Raw genomic sequence first — 15913 nt, forward strand, 5'->3', positions numbered from 1 at the left:
GTTGCCGTACAAAAAGTTACTGGCCATTCATCATTCAAGGAAGCAGATGTTTCCACAACACTACAGCACCCTAGCAACTGTGAATCAGACCCAGATGGCTGGGCTTGTGGATACTGGATCCAGCATGACTTTATTACAACCAGAACTAGTGCCGGAATATGCAGTTCTTCTAGGGCACACTGCAGAGGTAGTGTTAGCCAGTGGATCAGTTGCAGAGGTGACCGGGGGGCCATCAGTATGGAACAGCCTGACTTAACTGACACACCTATTGATCAGTCTGATGACAATGATTTGTCAGTCACCAGCAGAGACCCTGACCTGGAAGCCCTGAAGCAGAGGGCTGGTCAACCAACCAGTGAGACTTGCAAAGATGGTATCCTATGGAAAGGGGGCTTGTACAGAGGGTCTTAATAGGCCCTGGACAGCAGGCTAGCAGCTTATAGTGCCCAGGGCATACAGAGAACAACTCCTAAAGATTGCACAGGACATCAGGGTTGACATGCACACACACTAGATTGACCCAGAACTTCTATCGGCCAGGAGTATCTCGAGTCGTAGCTGACTATTGTCGAATCTGTGATGCGTACCAAAGAGTGGGTAAGACCCAAGATCACCCCCGAGCTCCCCTGAAACCTTTACTTATTATCAGTGAGTTCTTTGAGAGAATAGGAGAATAGCTATGGATATAGTGGGGCTTCTAGCTGTCCCTAGCCAGACTGGGAAAAGATTTATGTATTTGGTACACTTGTATCCCACATTTTCCCAGCTTGTGCGGGCTCAATGTGGCTAACAAAGTTGCAAGAAATTACATAGTACAGCAGGATAGAATAGTTATATAAAAATTAACAAAGACAATAGCGTAAGCAACTTAATAAAAGAATACGGATGGGAATACAGGAGCAACAAGGGGGAAACAGACATAAGGCCAAATGCAGGTAATCAAACAAAACGGAAATAGGGGATTAAAGAGTGTTGTGGTCTTTCGGATATGCCTTACTAAACAGATAAGTTTTTAGTAATTTCTTAAATGTTTCGTGATCTGATGTCCCTTTCAGTAGTCTCAGCAAAGCATTCCAGGATTGCGGGCTGAAGAACGAAAAGGAAGAAGCATAGATTGACTTATATTTTAGATTCCTGCAGGAAGGATAGTGCAGAATAAGATAAGTACGAGAGGACACCGATGAATTTCTGGGAGGTAAATCAATCAAATCACACATGTAGACTGGCGTTTCTCCGTAAATGATCTTATGTGTTAAAGCACAGATTTTGAATTCAATACAGTCTTTAATGGGTAGCCAGTGAAGGCTCTCACGGGGAGGCTGCGTACTATCAAAGCGAGATTTTCCAAAGATTAGTCTGGCCGTGGTGTTTTGGACCATCTGGAGCTTCTTCAGAATATAGTGTGTATAGCCAGCAAATATTCCACTGCAGTAATCGATGTGGCTGAGGACCATTGAATGTATCAGGGTTCGAAAGATATCTCTTGGCAGGAGTTGTTTGATACGTTTAAGCTTCCACAAAGATAAGAACATTTTTTTCGTAATCTGCTTTACATGACTATCAAGCGACAGATGGCTGTCCAACGTGACCCCGAGAATTTTCAAACTGATTTATATTGACAGTAGTGGACTTTGCTACCAGATATCCTGAAGCAGTAGCCTTATCCTCCGTAGAATCAGAAAAAAATTGCCACTGCCCTGCTAGAAATATTTTCCCGGGTAGGATATCCATGAGAAATACTCAGACCAAGGAACACAGTTTGTCTGAGTTGATCCAGGATCTGTGGGCACACTGTGGAGTGAAATCCGTATGTACCACACGATATCACCCTGAAACTAATGAGTTAGTGGAGAGATTTAATGGGACATTAAAGCATATGTTAAAGACTTTTGTGGAATTGAGAGACCATGACTGGGAAAAATACTTACCCTACCTACTGTTTGTATACAGAGAAGTACCTCAAGGGTCTATAGGGTTCTACCCATTTGAGCTGCTTTATGGCTGGAGGGTGAGAGAGCCCCTTGACCTAATAAGAGAATATTTTTTTTTGGGGGGGGGGGGGAGAGAGTTGATACTTCTTGACACCCCTGTATTTGAATATGTAGTTAATATGCGGCAGAGATTAGAAAAAGCGTGGTCTTTGTCAGAGAGAACTTTCAGGCAGCCCAAACTAAGCAAAAGACCTGGTATCATAAGACCCGAAATAGAGAATGTTATGAGGGCCAGGTACTTGTTTTAGTCTGTTTGTCAGAATAAACTTCAAGCTAATAGGGCGGGACCTTACAAGGTCATAAGGCGCCTGAATGATACAAACTATATTATATCTATGGACTCGAAAGCGTACCTTTCATGTAAATATGTTAAATGCCTATACAAATCGCACAGCTATGGTGCTAGCTATGTGCAGCCTTCTAGAAAAGTGTCAGGATAGTGAACCCATACCTGACCTCCTATGAGGGACATTACTAGAGGGATCTGACACTGAAGAGAGACCATCTAAATGTACGGATTGTGAAAAAACCTTCAGTGAAAAGGTAGAACTAGAAGAACAAAAAACATATATGAAAGAGGCACATTTTACATTCTCTATTAGAGAGATTTCAGTATGAAGAAAGAGCTAATGCAGCACCTGAAAAATAATAAAGGAATTGGAATATGTGCAAGTATAGAATATGGGAACAGCTGTATCAATAAAGCAAACATTACAGAATATCAGAAAAACACTGATAATAGAATGTTTTCATGTCCTGGTTATGACAGTAGCTTCAACCAGGAAGAAAGCTCCACAAGAAATGCAAAATTTCACCCAGGAGAAAGACCAGTTTCAAGTACGGTGTGTAAGAAAAGTTTCAATTGCAGGAAATTATTGTCAAAGCATCATAGAATCCATTCAGGAATGAAACCGTTTACATGCACTGAATGTAGAAAAAGCTTTATTCATAAATCACAGCTTACAAAGCACCAGAAAACACACATAGGAGTAAAACCATTCACATGTTGAGTGTGGTAAAAGCTTCTGTCAGAAGATACTACTCACTATTCATAAAATGAAGCATACAGGGTTAAAACTGTTAGCATCTACTGAATGTGGTAAAATCTTCTGTTATAAGCACAGGAAGGGCAGTGAACATGGTAATGCTGATGGCCTCTCCAGAAAGGAAGAGCCAGAACCACCCTGACACTGGACTATAGAGACCCGATCAGCGGTCTGTGGAGGCCACAGCCTGGAGTCTTTCTCTTAAGGGGGGTGGTGTGAAGAAACAGTGTGTTTTAAGCCTTTAAGACGTATTGGATATTTTCCTGCATTAATTATGTCCTGAAGTGTATTTGTCCTATGTGGCCAGAAGATGGTTTTCTTTCCTGAAAAGCTGTTACAGAGAAATGAATGTGCTTTTCTTTAGTTTTAGCACCCAAACAGAAAGTAAGAAGCAGTATATTTTTAAAATTTTCTTGTTCTGGGCTCTGATTGGCCCAGGAGCTCATTTTCATTTGGCTTTTGCTCCAGTCTTAGGAAGAAGAGTGAGACAGATCTCTTTGCTAAGGCTCTGTAAACAGTTGTATTTGATAACTTGTGAGCAGCTATATGTCCTGATCTTCCCAGGTACTTTTTAGAAAGTAAACAAATGTTTAGCTAGTGTTTATAATTGATCCATATTTCAGTTACCTGTCATTGTTTGCTGATTGCACATTTTATGCTACACTGTTCAATTTTTAAGACAATAAACAATTTATTGCCTCTTTGTCTGGACTGATAAAGAATCCGGGTAGTTTGTGTGTTGGGTCTGAGTTTTTTCTGGGAACTGTGGGACCACTGGGAGTGTGGCCTCCAGTAACCTAGACATCACTGGGGATAATTTTGAGAGCGGGAGACTCGCCCAGAGGGAAGTGTGCTGGGGATAGACCCTCTAAGTGGCCGTGGCATAACACCAGGCAGGTGGCTAGACGTTTTGTGACAGGAGGATTGTCCAGTGTAGGGTTTATTGAAGATACTTGTCTCTTGATGCTGTGTTTCACATATTGCTTCTTCAGGGGGTTTAACAAAACCTAAAATTAATATAAAATAAAACACTCTCTGAGCAACTTCTTCATATAATTAACTCTTAATAAACTACATCATTTAAGTATTAGTATCAAATACTAATTCTCTCTTAAATGCTACATAGTTTCTCCCGACATGGACAACCCGTCGAGCTTAATGGTGTTAACGGGTGAAAATGGCAACCTTTTATTAGGGATGCCCCCCCCCCCCCCCACACACACACACACACACAGGTTAACGTGCTGACTTCACTAGAGTTTTATTGGTTGAAAAATGAATTCCGAGGAATGAGCTCCATTCCACTTCCAAATTTAAACCCCTCGGATGAACTGTGATAAGTGCTTTTAAATATCGATCACTGTATTTTTTTGTTATACTGCCTTGCTGCAGGAATTTGAAAGGCAGTTAAATTTATTAAACATTAAACTCCTGAGATCTCTTCCACTAGTGTGCCAACATACATCAGCTTCATCTTGTTTGCATGTATCCATGAAGTGTATTCATGCTTGTGCGCAAGAACATCTGAATGGAATGTTGATACAGCAGAATCTTCCAATTCAGACAGAATTCAGTTATGAGGAGAGGTTTTTGATTTGCAGTTCTGATTCCTAAATGCACCTTCTTTACTCTTTATTTTTTACAGATAAAAAAGACCAATTCAGAATCTGAGACAGAGCACTGGGTGGATTACGTCGGTGACAGGTATATTATCTCCTTGGGAACATAGTGAAAATGCCAGGAAATCGGAGAGGGAGATGTTAATTTAACTACCAAAAAAAATCATGATCTGAAAAATGTTTTGTTAGAACTGCTGCTGGTGCCCTTTGGTATTCCTGTGACAATTATTCCAAATGCACAACCTATACTAGAAACCTAACCATTAAAATTAACTAAAGCAATCACGTGTAGTATAATAGTGAATGTGCTCAGAATGCCCATGCATGCTACACAGCCGTAACCAGCTTAAAACATAACATTGGGACCCACCATCATAGCACAGCCCTACCTACCTACCAATTAAAGAAGCACAATATTCATTACAGTCACTGTTGTGTTAGATAATAGTAGTGGTAGTACTTAGCTTGTAATGTAAATGTCTCATGATGGGGGGTATCCCAACGGAAAACGAAACTGTGGGTCCATAGGCATCCTCTCTGTTTTTTCTTTTGTGTTTATTCGTGCTAGTGTCGCTAATCATAAAAATCAAAAAATGGTGCTCAATCGTGCCATTCAATGTCAGCAGTTCAATGCTTTGATGCACCATTTTTTTATTTTTATGATTAGCGACACTAGCAGTGTTTTGGTGATTACAATTATTCCAAAGTCATGTTTTGCTCTTGAGTTAATATCTCCAAGTGGGTTAATTTTGTGCATACCCTGAGAGAGAATTTTTAAAGATGTGAACTCTAAAATTCAGCTTATCTTAAAGCTGTTTTAAACCATTTTTAATGTACTAACCAACAGGCAGATTTTAGATAGAGAAACGAAGCACTGAAGACAATAGAACACCAGTGTGGCAAAAAGATGTTTATTGGTTGTTTAAATATCTTTGAATATCAACCTCCTACATGTCTAAATGCTGCCAATGTGGTACAGAGCCCGCAAGTATTCAGCACAATCAATTATTGGGGGGGGGGGGGGAATAAAAACAATATAATTGAGATATAAGACCCCAATTCCTCCAGTGAAACACTGGCCACAGCAAGCACTTTGTGTATTTTTTGGCCATAGTCCTGCCTAAAATATAACCAGCACAACTGAAAAACTTTCAAGGGTCTGGTATGCTGACCTCAGAAGTGCCACGTCTGGTACTATTCTTCTACCATGACAAATTACACACCACAATTGTCATCGGTCACTACCACCTCCCTATATATTTAAATAAATTTTAAAGTTATTTGTTCTTTTATTAAGACTTTTTGTACTCATCTGAACTATTGGTGTTTTTCTGCAGTGTCGGCTTAGGGGAAGTTAACATCTGATATGGCACATGTTTCGCTTATAGCTTCCTCAAGGATATCCCCTACAAAAATACAATACAATATAATATAATGTATTAATTTAGTACAATCAACCATGTAACCTCAAATAGTAAAATTAAATTACCTTAATATAGCCCACGCTTATCCTGCTGACTGAAACTAATGTGACCAAGATGGTGGCCGCGTTTTACGCTTTATATTTATACTAACAACTGTTATGCCCTCCCACCAGTCACTGGAGACCCTGCTACAGTAATGTCATCCATTCAATCTCTGCACCAAAATAAGCCATTGGATGGGTCAGCATTGTTAGTAGACTGGCCACACAGACATCCCAGCAGAGCAATGGGATACCCTAGTGGGCACTGCAGTTTACTTCATATGAAAGGTCTCAGGTACACGTTTTGCTGTTACCCCCTTATATTGTGTAGGGAGCCCTCCAAAAAACAACTGTACCCAACTATACACCACTACAATAGCCCTTATGTCTGCAGGTGTCACTTATTTGTGGGTACAGTACGTTTTTCTTTTTTGGGGGGGGGGGGGGTGGAGGGCCCATACCTTCCACCACAAGTGTAACAGAGTTGGATATGGGCCTGGGTCTCTCTCTACAGTGCACTGCACCAACCACTAGACTACTCCAGGTACCTGCTTGCTGCTCTAATAGAACTGACCATAACATCTGAAGCTGTCATATAGTCTGGTATGTACATGTTTGGGTGATGGGAAGGTGTCAGTGACCACTGTGGGGGGGGGCGGAATAAGGTGGCAGTCATGCCTTAATCCCTCCAGTGGTCATTTGCTCATTTAGGTCACCTTTTTGTGACTTAGTCATGGTTGAAACAGGTCTAGACCAAAATGTCTAACTTTTAGCCCTGGATGTTTTTGCTTTGTTCCATTATGGCAGAAGATCATTCAAGTTTTGGGCACGCCCAAATCCCACCCCCAACACGCCCCCTTGTGATTTGGATACACTGCAGGTGAGCTGCATAGAAAAAGTCTTTAAAATGGGTTTCGAAAACAGTGATTTGACTTTTTGGACAAAAAAAGCCCATCTGCTGCTTTGTGCCACTTTTTGGATGTTTTTCTGTTTTGAAAATGAGCCCCAAAATATATTTGACTAGGAGGATGCCTCAGAATAATATGACTCATCTTATCAAAAAGCTAGCACTGTCCTGTCCACTAGGGAGCATGGCAATTAAGATATACAGTTCAATAAATAAATGAAACCTCAAAGCTCTGGGATTAACAGCTGTACATGCTTAGCAATCCTATATGGAGTCCAACATAATATTATCAGTTTCTTTCCTTAAACCATAGAGAAAAAAAACAGTATAAAAACCTTCACCATTCCAAACTTAAGGACTGTGCAGAAGAACAACTGTTCAAAAAACAAACAAATCTGTGTCTTACCAACATACAAGAAATAATTGCTGTGCTGCCTTGTGACAAAAAAATCCAATTCCAAAATTTAAAAACTACTATGCACCTAAAGTATGAAAAAACAAGCTCAGAGTTGAACACTTTTATCTGAAATGGTTCTCAGCAATCATCCTATCTTACAGTTAATTTATTCTGTATATAAAAGTTGTGTGGACAATCCAAATATCCAACATTAACCAAACATTAAGGGGCTGTTTTACAAAGACACGGTAGGGGTACCAGGCAGGTAGCTTGTGGCAAAATAGCACTACCGCCGGGCGCGCATTGATGCCCTGCGATATAATACTGGTTTTGCTGCGTGCCGTTTCCTCCACTAGAAAATTAATTATTTTCAAGTGTAGGAGGTGGGGAGTAGGCATTCCCGGTGGTAATTAGACAGCGCAGGCACATTGCCATTCGCTGCATGATTAGCGGACAATAGTTTATGAGCCCTTACCGTCTTCTAAATAGGTGGCGGTAAGGGCTTAAGCGGTAATTGCCACGCACTAATTTGGAAATAAGTGCATGGCCTTTAATGGCAGAAATTCAAATTCGGCCATTTTTGAGCCGTGCTAAGAAGTGACCAGAGTGCGCAGTAAACCCACGCGCTAAAAGTATCGCTGGCCACTTTTTAGCGAGGCTTAGTAAAAGGACCCCTAAGTGTCCATATCCAGTTCCACTCAGAGCTTTATTTTCATTTCAGAGCACAATTTGAAAAGCAAACCCAACAAGGGCCACTTGTTTCACAAAAGTCTGCTTCAGGAGAAGGAAGTTTTATGTTGTTCAGTAAAAACATAAGAGCAAAATGTTGGCATACCGAAGATCCATCAAGCCCAGCATTCTGTTTCCAACAGTGGCCAATCCGGGTTACAAGTACCTGGCAAGATCCCGGAAAAGAAAAACAGATTTTATGTTGCTTATCCTGGAAATAAGCAATGGATTTTTCCCAAGTTCATCTTAATAATGGCTTATGGAATTTTCTTTTAGGAAATGATCCAAACCTTTTTTAAACCCTGCTAAGCTAACTGCCTTTACCATATTCTCTAGCAATGAATTCCATAGTTTAATTACATGTTAAGCAAAGAAATATTTTCTCCAATTTGTTTTAAATTTACTACTTAATAGCTTTATTCTGTGCCCCCTAGTCTGGTATTTTTGGAAAGAGCAAAGAGGCGATTCACTTCTGTCCATTCCCTCCACTCAGTATTTGATAGACCACTATCATATCTCTTCTCAGCCTTCTCTTTTCCAAGCAAGAGCCTAGCCGCTTTAGCCTTTTCTCATAGGGAAGTTGTCCCATCCCCTTTATCATTTTCATCGCCCTTCTCTGTACCTTTTCTAATTCCACTATTTCTTTTTTTGAGATGCAGTGACCAGAATTGAACACTAAATGGCAGTAAGAGCTGCTGGGATAATGGTCACACGCTAATGGGGAAATTAGTGCGTGGCCATTACAAAAAAATATGGCATGGAGGCCATTTTACCGCTGCGCTAAAAGTGGCCAGCCCGTGGAAAACCAGTGCCGGCCACTTTTAACACAGCTTAGTAAAAGGACCCCTAAATCTCTGGATACTGTTGGAGTACTTAAAGAATAAGCTAGCCCTTTACACACCTTTTGAGACCTCTAAGGTCCACTCAAGAATCATCACTATCTGTACCCTCGTCAAAAGAAATTCTACGGTGTGATACCCACCATCGAGCCTTCTCAGGAGTAGCTCCCACACTCTAGAATTTACTCCCAGAGGGGCTACGTGTAACTCGAGACTACCTTTATTTCAGGAAGCAGATGAAAGCTTGGTCCTTCTCCCAAGCCGTGAAGCGCTGCTTACGACTGGTAGCGCTATAGAAATGATTTGTAGTAGTAATATATAGGGTGACTGACTATACATTCAGTCTGCAACTGGACTAGCTTGCTACACACACTGTAACTTAGATCAGTTCCTTATCTCTTTCTTAACTATACAAGGAACTCACCTTGAGTTTAGCTAACTATCAAATTATCCCAACAGACTCTGTACCACGCATATTGTTCCCATCATATATCTGCTCTTGGTCCCTCAGCTATCTGGTAAGCCGTATTGTAGAAAATCTTTAACATCGTATCTATGTTAGTTGAATGTTCTAATGCATGCTTATTAGGTATATCGTTAGTATTATGCTAACATTGTATTAGATCTATGTTAGTTGAATTCCAGTGTTGTTAAGTGTATATTTTTGATACTGTTTCACAGTAGTTCTATTATTAGGTTTCAAGTTTACCTCATTTATTGTATTTAGTTTATTCTTGATTATTTTACTATTGTTATACTGTTAAACTGTATCTGCTCTTCATAAAGGTGGTTAATAAAGCCAAATAAATAAATATTTGGGTTGTCCACACTTAACCTTTATATACAGAACAGATGAACTGTAATTTACAATCATCACTGAGAACCATTTCAGATAAGTATTCAACTATGAGCTTTTTTTTTTTTTTCATACTTGTGTGCACAGTAGTTTTTAAGTTGTTGAACTGGATTTTTTGTCACAAGGCAGCTCAGCAATTATTTTTTGTATATTGGTATGATAGGTTTGTTTGTTTTTTTTATTGGTGGTGGTGGTTTTTTTAACAGTTGTTCTTTTTTTTTTTTTCTTCTTTTTTTTTTAATGTACTGCGCTTTTTTTCTCTATGTGTGACTCCATAAGCACACGTACAGCTCTTGGAGCTTTGAGGTTTCATTTATTTATTGAATTGTATATTCTTTAATTGCCGTGCTCCCTAGTGGACAGTGCTAGCAAGCTTTTTTTTTTTCATAATATTGAGTTTAGTGTTTGCTTCCCATCTTTGTCTGGATTGAAATCATTTTCCATCTACCATGCAAATCAGTCTCGTTATCACTATTATGACTAGCTGCTCAGGGGGTGGTGAGAGTCTATCCCAAGCATTAGCCTACTCCTATATTAAAGTGTTCAATGTGTACTATGCTAAGGGGTATGTTTAATAAGGTGCATTAGCGTTTTTCACGCGCCAAATTTAAGGCGCATTAAATGCTAATGCACCTATACATTTCTATGGGCGCCGCTTAGTAAACATAGGTGTAAGCATGTTAAATATCCTCTGTTACATAAGTCTAATAAACATTTCTTTGTCAACCTTTGGCACTTACTGGGGCATACTTGATTTTATTTGGATTGGACGTTGCCCATATATTCTGGTTTTTGTACTATCGACTGAATCACCAATACAGCATTTGAACAGTAAAATGTTTCAAGCTATATTTTGTTTGCATTTTCTCCTTGATATTGTTTCTCAGGCCTTCAAATGATCTGAGATATCCTATGAAGTCTGAAAAAATGCACCGTTTAGGGTGGCGACCAAAGGTTTCATGGAAAGAAGGAATAAAGAAGACAAGTATGACATCTTTTTTTTTTTTTTTTTTTTTTTTTTTTTTTTAATTTGCAGATTACTGTAATATTTTTAAAGGAATTTTGAAACACTTGTGTTCAAAAATCTTGATCATGGTATCACTGCTGTCTTAAAGTAGTCATGCTTTTCTCTCCACTGAATAGGGCATGGCATGAGCAGAGAGTGGGTGTGGAAGACATTTGGCAGTTAATTACTGCACTTACTACACGCTAACTGCCTAACAGAGTTAAGGAGGTGCTAAGTGCTTCTGCATTAACTAGAAGTGGATACCGTGCATTAATCTGAATATTAAATGCATGACTTGCAAAACAAAATAATGGAACACCTTCAATAGTAAATGCATTAAGGCCCTGATGCTTAAAAGTGTGGCGCTGTTCCGAACGGCGCTGTAAAAATACCACCAGAATAACAGAACAACTCCCTAATGCTCATCGCTGAGATACAAATGTAGGCGCATTCATAGCGTTGGGCATTAGGGTGTTGTTCAGGAGTTAAGGGCAGGATGGTGCCTGGCGCGTGCGCTCAAGAGTTGTACGTCAGCTCCTTCAGTGCATGCCCAGAACACCAGAGGGGGAGAGGGAGGGAGGATGAAGAGCTGCCAGTCGCTGGTTAGTGCAGCTGATACTTACTTCTGAGCAGTTTGCTAGGACTGAGGAGAGAGAGTCCGCAGTGCCCACTCCCTCCAAGATGCCAAAGATTGAAGGAAAGAAAAGAACTGCCGGGAGACCTCATGAATGCCGCGAGCATGGTCATGAAAGGCGCCTGGGTACTGCTGGCTGCTTTGCATCTTGTATTTGCCCTTATCAAGCACAGAGGAGAGGAGGGAAGGAGGATGAAGAGTTGCTGGTTACCGGTTAGTGCAGCTGATATCATTTTCAACAACCCTAATGCCAGGTCTGAGCTAGCATTAAGTTCCGGTCAATAAGAGCACCCTTGTTAAGGGGGCTTTTCTTCGAGCACGGGAGCAAATCACAAATGACCTAATCTAAATATGATTAACGTCATTTGTGATATCCCTCGGCATGCACATTGTTCCTCACACTAGAACTCATTTTAACATATTTATAAATAATCTAGAGATAGGAGTAACTAGTGAGGTAATTAAATTTGCTGATGACACAAGTTATTCAAAGTTGTTAAATCACAAGTGGATTGTGAAAAATTACAAGAGGACCTTACGAGACTAGGAAACTGGGTGACTGTGCATCTTAATGTCAGATGACGTTCAATGTGAGCAAGTGCAAAGTGATGCATGTGGGAAAGAGGAACCTGAATTATAGCTATGTAATGTAAGGTTCCACATTAGGAGTCACCAACCAGGAAAGAGATCTAGGCGTCATCGTTGATGATGATACATGGAAACCTTCTGCTCAGTGTGCAGCAGCAGCTAAGAAAGCAAATAGAATGTTAGGTATTATTAGGAAAGGAATGGAAAACAAAATGAGGACGTTATGCCTTTGTATCACTCCATGGTGCGACCGCACCTCAAATATTGTGTTCAATGCTGCTTGCCGCATCTCAAAAAAGATATAATGGAATTAGAAAAGGTAGCTAGGGCTCTTCAGCTTGGAGAAAAGACTGCTGAGTGGCGATATGATAGAGGTCTATAAAATAATGAGTGGAGTAGAATGGGTAGAAGTGAATCGCTTGTTTACTCTTTCCAAAAATACTAGGACTAGGGGGCATGCAATGAAGCTACAAAGTAGTAAATTTAAAACGAATTGGAGAAATGTTTTCTTCCCTCAACGTGTAATTAAACTCTGGAATTTGTTGCTAGAGAATGTAGTAAAAGTAGTTAGCTTAGCGGGGTTAAAAAAGGTTTGGATGGCTTCCTAAAGGAAAAGTCCATAGACCATTATTAAAATGGACTTGGAAAAAACTCCACTTCTTATTTCTAGGATAAGCAGCATAAAATGTATTGTACTTTTTTGGGATCTTGTCAGGTACTCGTAACCTGGATTGGCCACTGTTGGAAACGGGATGCTGGGCTTGATGGACCTTTGGTCTGTCCCAGTATGGAAATACTTATGTACTTAAGCATCCAGCACTAGCAAGTGTGGGCGCTAGTCCAGTGCTATTGGTTTCTAGCACCACATTTGCTCTAAACATCCGGCCTAAATTTTCAGCTACTGCATGGTGAAATCCCACACAAAGCCTTAATGGCTTAATTTTAAAAATGTGACTGCCAGTACTTCTGATTTTTCAGCCATTATCTCTATTACACTGTGATATTTGTGTTTCTATTACAAATATGAACCAATGAGAATATAACATATGATTAAAATTTCCTGTAAGCCTGTATTACTTTTCCTGGGCAGAGAAGTCATTGAGTCAGATATATAATGGTAGATTTGTGTGTTGTAGAAATCCTCTGTCTTGTAGTAAAATAAGTGCCCATTCTTACTTAGTTTATAGCACTGCCCTGTTTTTACCTCTAATTTTTGTTTTATTTTAGTTGAGTGGTATGAAGATAATTTCTACAACTGGAAGAATGCAGAGAATGCTTTGGAACCCTTTCCTGTAGCTGAATTATTTGTACAACGTAATCGACAATAATGTAAAAAAATGGGTGAATGAAAATAATTCTACCTCATGAATTCTTACAGATATTGATCAATAACTAACTTTGTTTCTGTTACGAGTATGATGTTGCTTTGATATATTGAATATAGTAAATTCCACTAGGCACTTAAATGATTTAATATCAGATCACTTCTTATGTGCACACAGAAAGCAAATCCTAGTCCCCCAGAACCACTGAGGGTATCATTTTTAGAACAATGTCATACGTAACCTAACCAGAATAGCGGTGATTGCGACAGATACAGATGTTGAATAGGGGTTATCTGTAACTTCAACTTTTTCAGTCATAATGACAACTAAGAAATCACTTATCCTCTAGTACCTAAGCCCTCCTGATTACATGTACAAACGTAGCTTGTAAGCACCTCTGGGGGAACAGGGAAATAACCTACTGTACTTGAATGTAACTCATCTTGACCTACCAGTGAAAAGGTATGAGCTAAATTCAAATACAGTGGAACCTCATTATAATGCGATGTTTGGGATCCATAAAATGTCATTGTGTTAAATGCAGGGTCATGTTATATCGGGGTCAATAGAAAATGAGCACAAATGAAGCAAAATTTATTTGCTACAAACTGAGGCATTCACACAGCATTGACCATTTATGGCTGAAATGTGTATACAACATCACTGAAACATGCAGTACTGTACTAGTACAGGATCTTATCTAGCGTGGTCTGTTTTGTTTTGTAGCTGTGAAATTGTGATGCTGTCCACATCCTGAGTTTCTAGCCATCTCAGACTTGCCTTGAGATGTTCTATAGCCTCTGACACTTTTGGTGGAGGAGCAGGAGGAACATCATCATCGTCCATCCTCTTAGATTCATTGACGCCTAGCTCTTTGGCCAGCAGAGTTTGTTGCTTATGAGACTTCAGTTGATTGAGTGCAGATAGCTTTTCTTGAGTAGTGAAAGACTTATGAGATGGTTTCTCCATGGACAGAGCTCGCCTCAAGTTCCACTCCAGCACTGGGAGCAGCCTAAGCCGCATATGGAGTCCACGTGTGGTTGTTTTCACACCAGCACTGGGTATGGCCAAAGCCACATTGAAAGAGTCCACTCTAAACTTTTCAGATCGGCACAAGGTGTGGCCTAAGCAGAGCTCATCTGGGGGTGGCCCCAGGCCCACCCTGGCAAAACTAGACATTGGCAAGAAAGACTTTCAGTCAGGGAAGGAGGTGGGCTTCACCCCGGCGTAGCTAGACATTGGCAGGCACGGGTTTCAGGCCACGAAGAGGGTGGGCTCCACCCCGACATAGGTAGACATTTTCAGGACAAGAAATGTAAATTAAAAAAAAAAAAAAAGGAGCCAAGACATTATTTATTTATTAGGATTTATTTACCGACTTTTTGAAGGAATTCACTCAAGGTGGTGTACAAAAAGAATTAATCAAACATGAGCAATAGACAATTACAGCAGTAAAAATATTCAAATAACAATACAAAGTATGGCACAATGTGAACGCAATACGTAATGGAACATTTTGATGACAGTGTAGGGTGTTATAAGTGAATTTGCCTTCTTGTGGAGCGTGTTATAATGGGGTTCTACTGTACTTCAAAAATTAAATTGCACCCAGCTATGCACCCTTTCCCTTTTCACCCTGCATCTGGAATCAGGGTAGTGGGAGAAACCTTTTGGGACCCATCAGTACGTTGCTTAGGACTAGTGATCTTCTGTCAACAAACAAACAAGTTCCTGATATTTTGGGAGGCAGTATTGATCAGGCAACCCCTCCTCCCAACATGCTAACGAAGCTTCAGCTCTCTAGGTCAGCATTTTTCAACCGATGTGCTGCGGCTTCTCCCCAACTTTGCCGCTGGGAGTCCGGGAATTCCCCTCCAGATAAGCAGGCAAATTGCGCGATGCCTATGATCTCTTCCTCCCAAGCCTCAGGTCTCTCTCCTCTTCGCTCTGATCTTCAAACTTTTCCAAGCAACACCATTATTTAAATCAATCGCTTGACTCGCAGCCAGGTCCAGAGCACTAGAAAGTTATGTGCCTGTAGTTTGAAACACCCACAGACCCTGAAGAAGCCTTTTGCAAAATGGGTCCCCTAGATACAGGTGGTTAATATTTTTGAGTTGGTGAATACTGAAGCAGAAGTCTATTAAGTATTGATTTCATTGCGCTTTAAATTCTCATTATGTACTTCTGAAATCTGTGCCACTGAAAATGCACACTGAACTTTGTGCCACTAATAGAGGAACAAGCTGCACAGTGAATCATTAAGAAGCTTTGTTAATTGTAGACAGATCTGTGAATGTCAGAAGATACCATCAGACAGAAGCAAGCTCTGATTCAAAAGTTATAGACACAAGCAAGCTCTGATTTATAAGTTATAAAAAGTGGAACGGTTCAGTTCAAGCAAGCATTGTTAAGAAGTTGACGCTGTTAAATACAGGCAAGCTTTGTTGAGAGTGGATTTTTTTTTCAACATTTTGAGATGTTTTTTTAATAAATATTTTTAAATTTGTC

The 15913-nt window shown here is 40.1% G+C and overlaps 1 protein-coding gene across 1 annotated transcript in view; it reads left to right on the top strand.

Annotated features, from left to right (window-relative positions):
- TGDS (TDP-glucose 4,6-dehydratase) overlaps positions 1–14724 on the top strand; it is a 44956-nt gene extending 30232 nt beyond the window's left edge. Inside the window, exons 10-12 of the mRNA XM_030201380.1 lie at positions 4683–4741; positions 10737–10834; positions 13305–14724. Coding sequence (XP_030057240.1) covers positions 4683–4741; positions 10737–10834; positions 13305–13405 — 258 coding nt within the window. The 3' untranslated portion in view covers positions 13406–14724. The remainder of the gene's footprint in view (positions 1–4682; positions 4742–10736; positions 10835–13304) is intronic.
- Positions 14725–15913: the final 1189 nt, after the last annotated feature.

The sequence above is a fragment of the Microcaecilia unicolor genome, chromosome 4 (genome assembly GCF_901765095.1).
Source record: "Microcaecilia unicolor chromosome 4, aMicUni1.1, whole genome shotgun sequence".
NCBI classification, from domain to species: domain Eukaryota; kingdom Metazoa; phylum Chordata; class Amphibia; order Gymnophiona; family Siphonopidae; genus Microcaecilia; species Microcaecilia unicolor.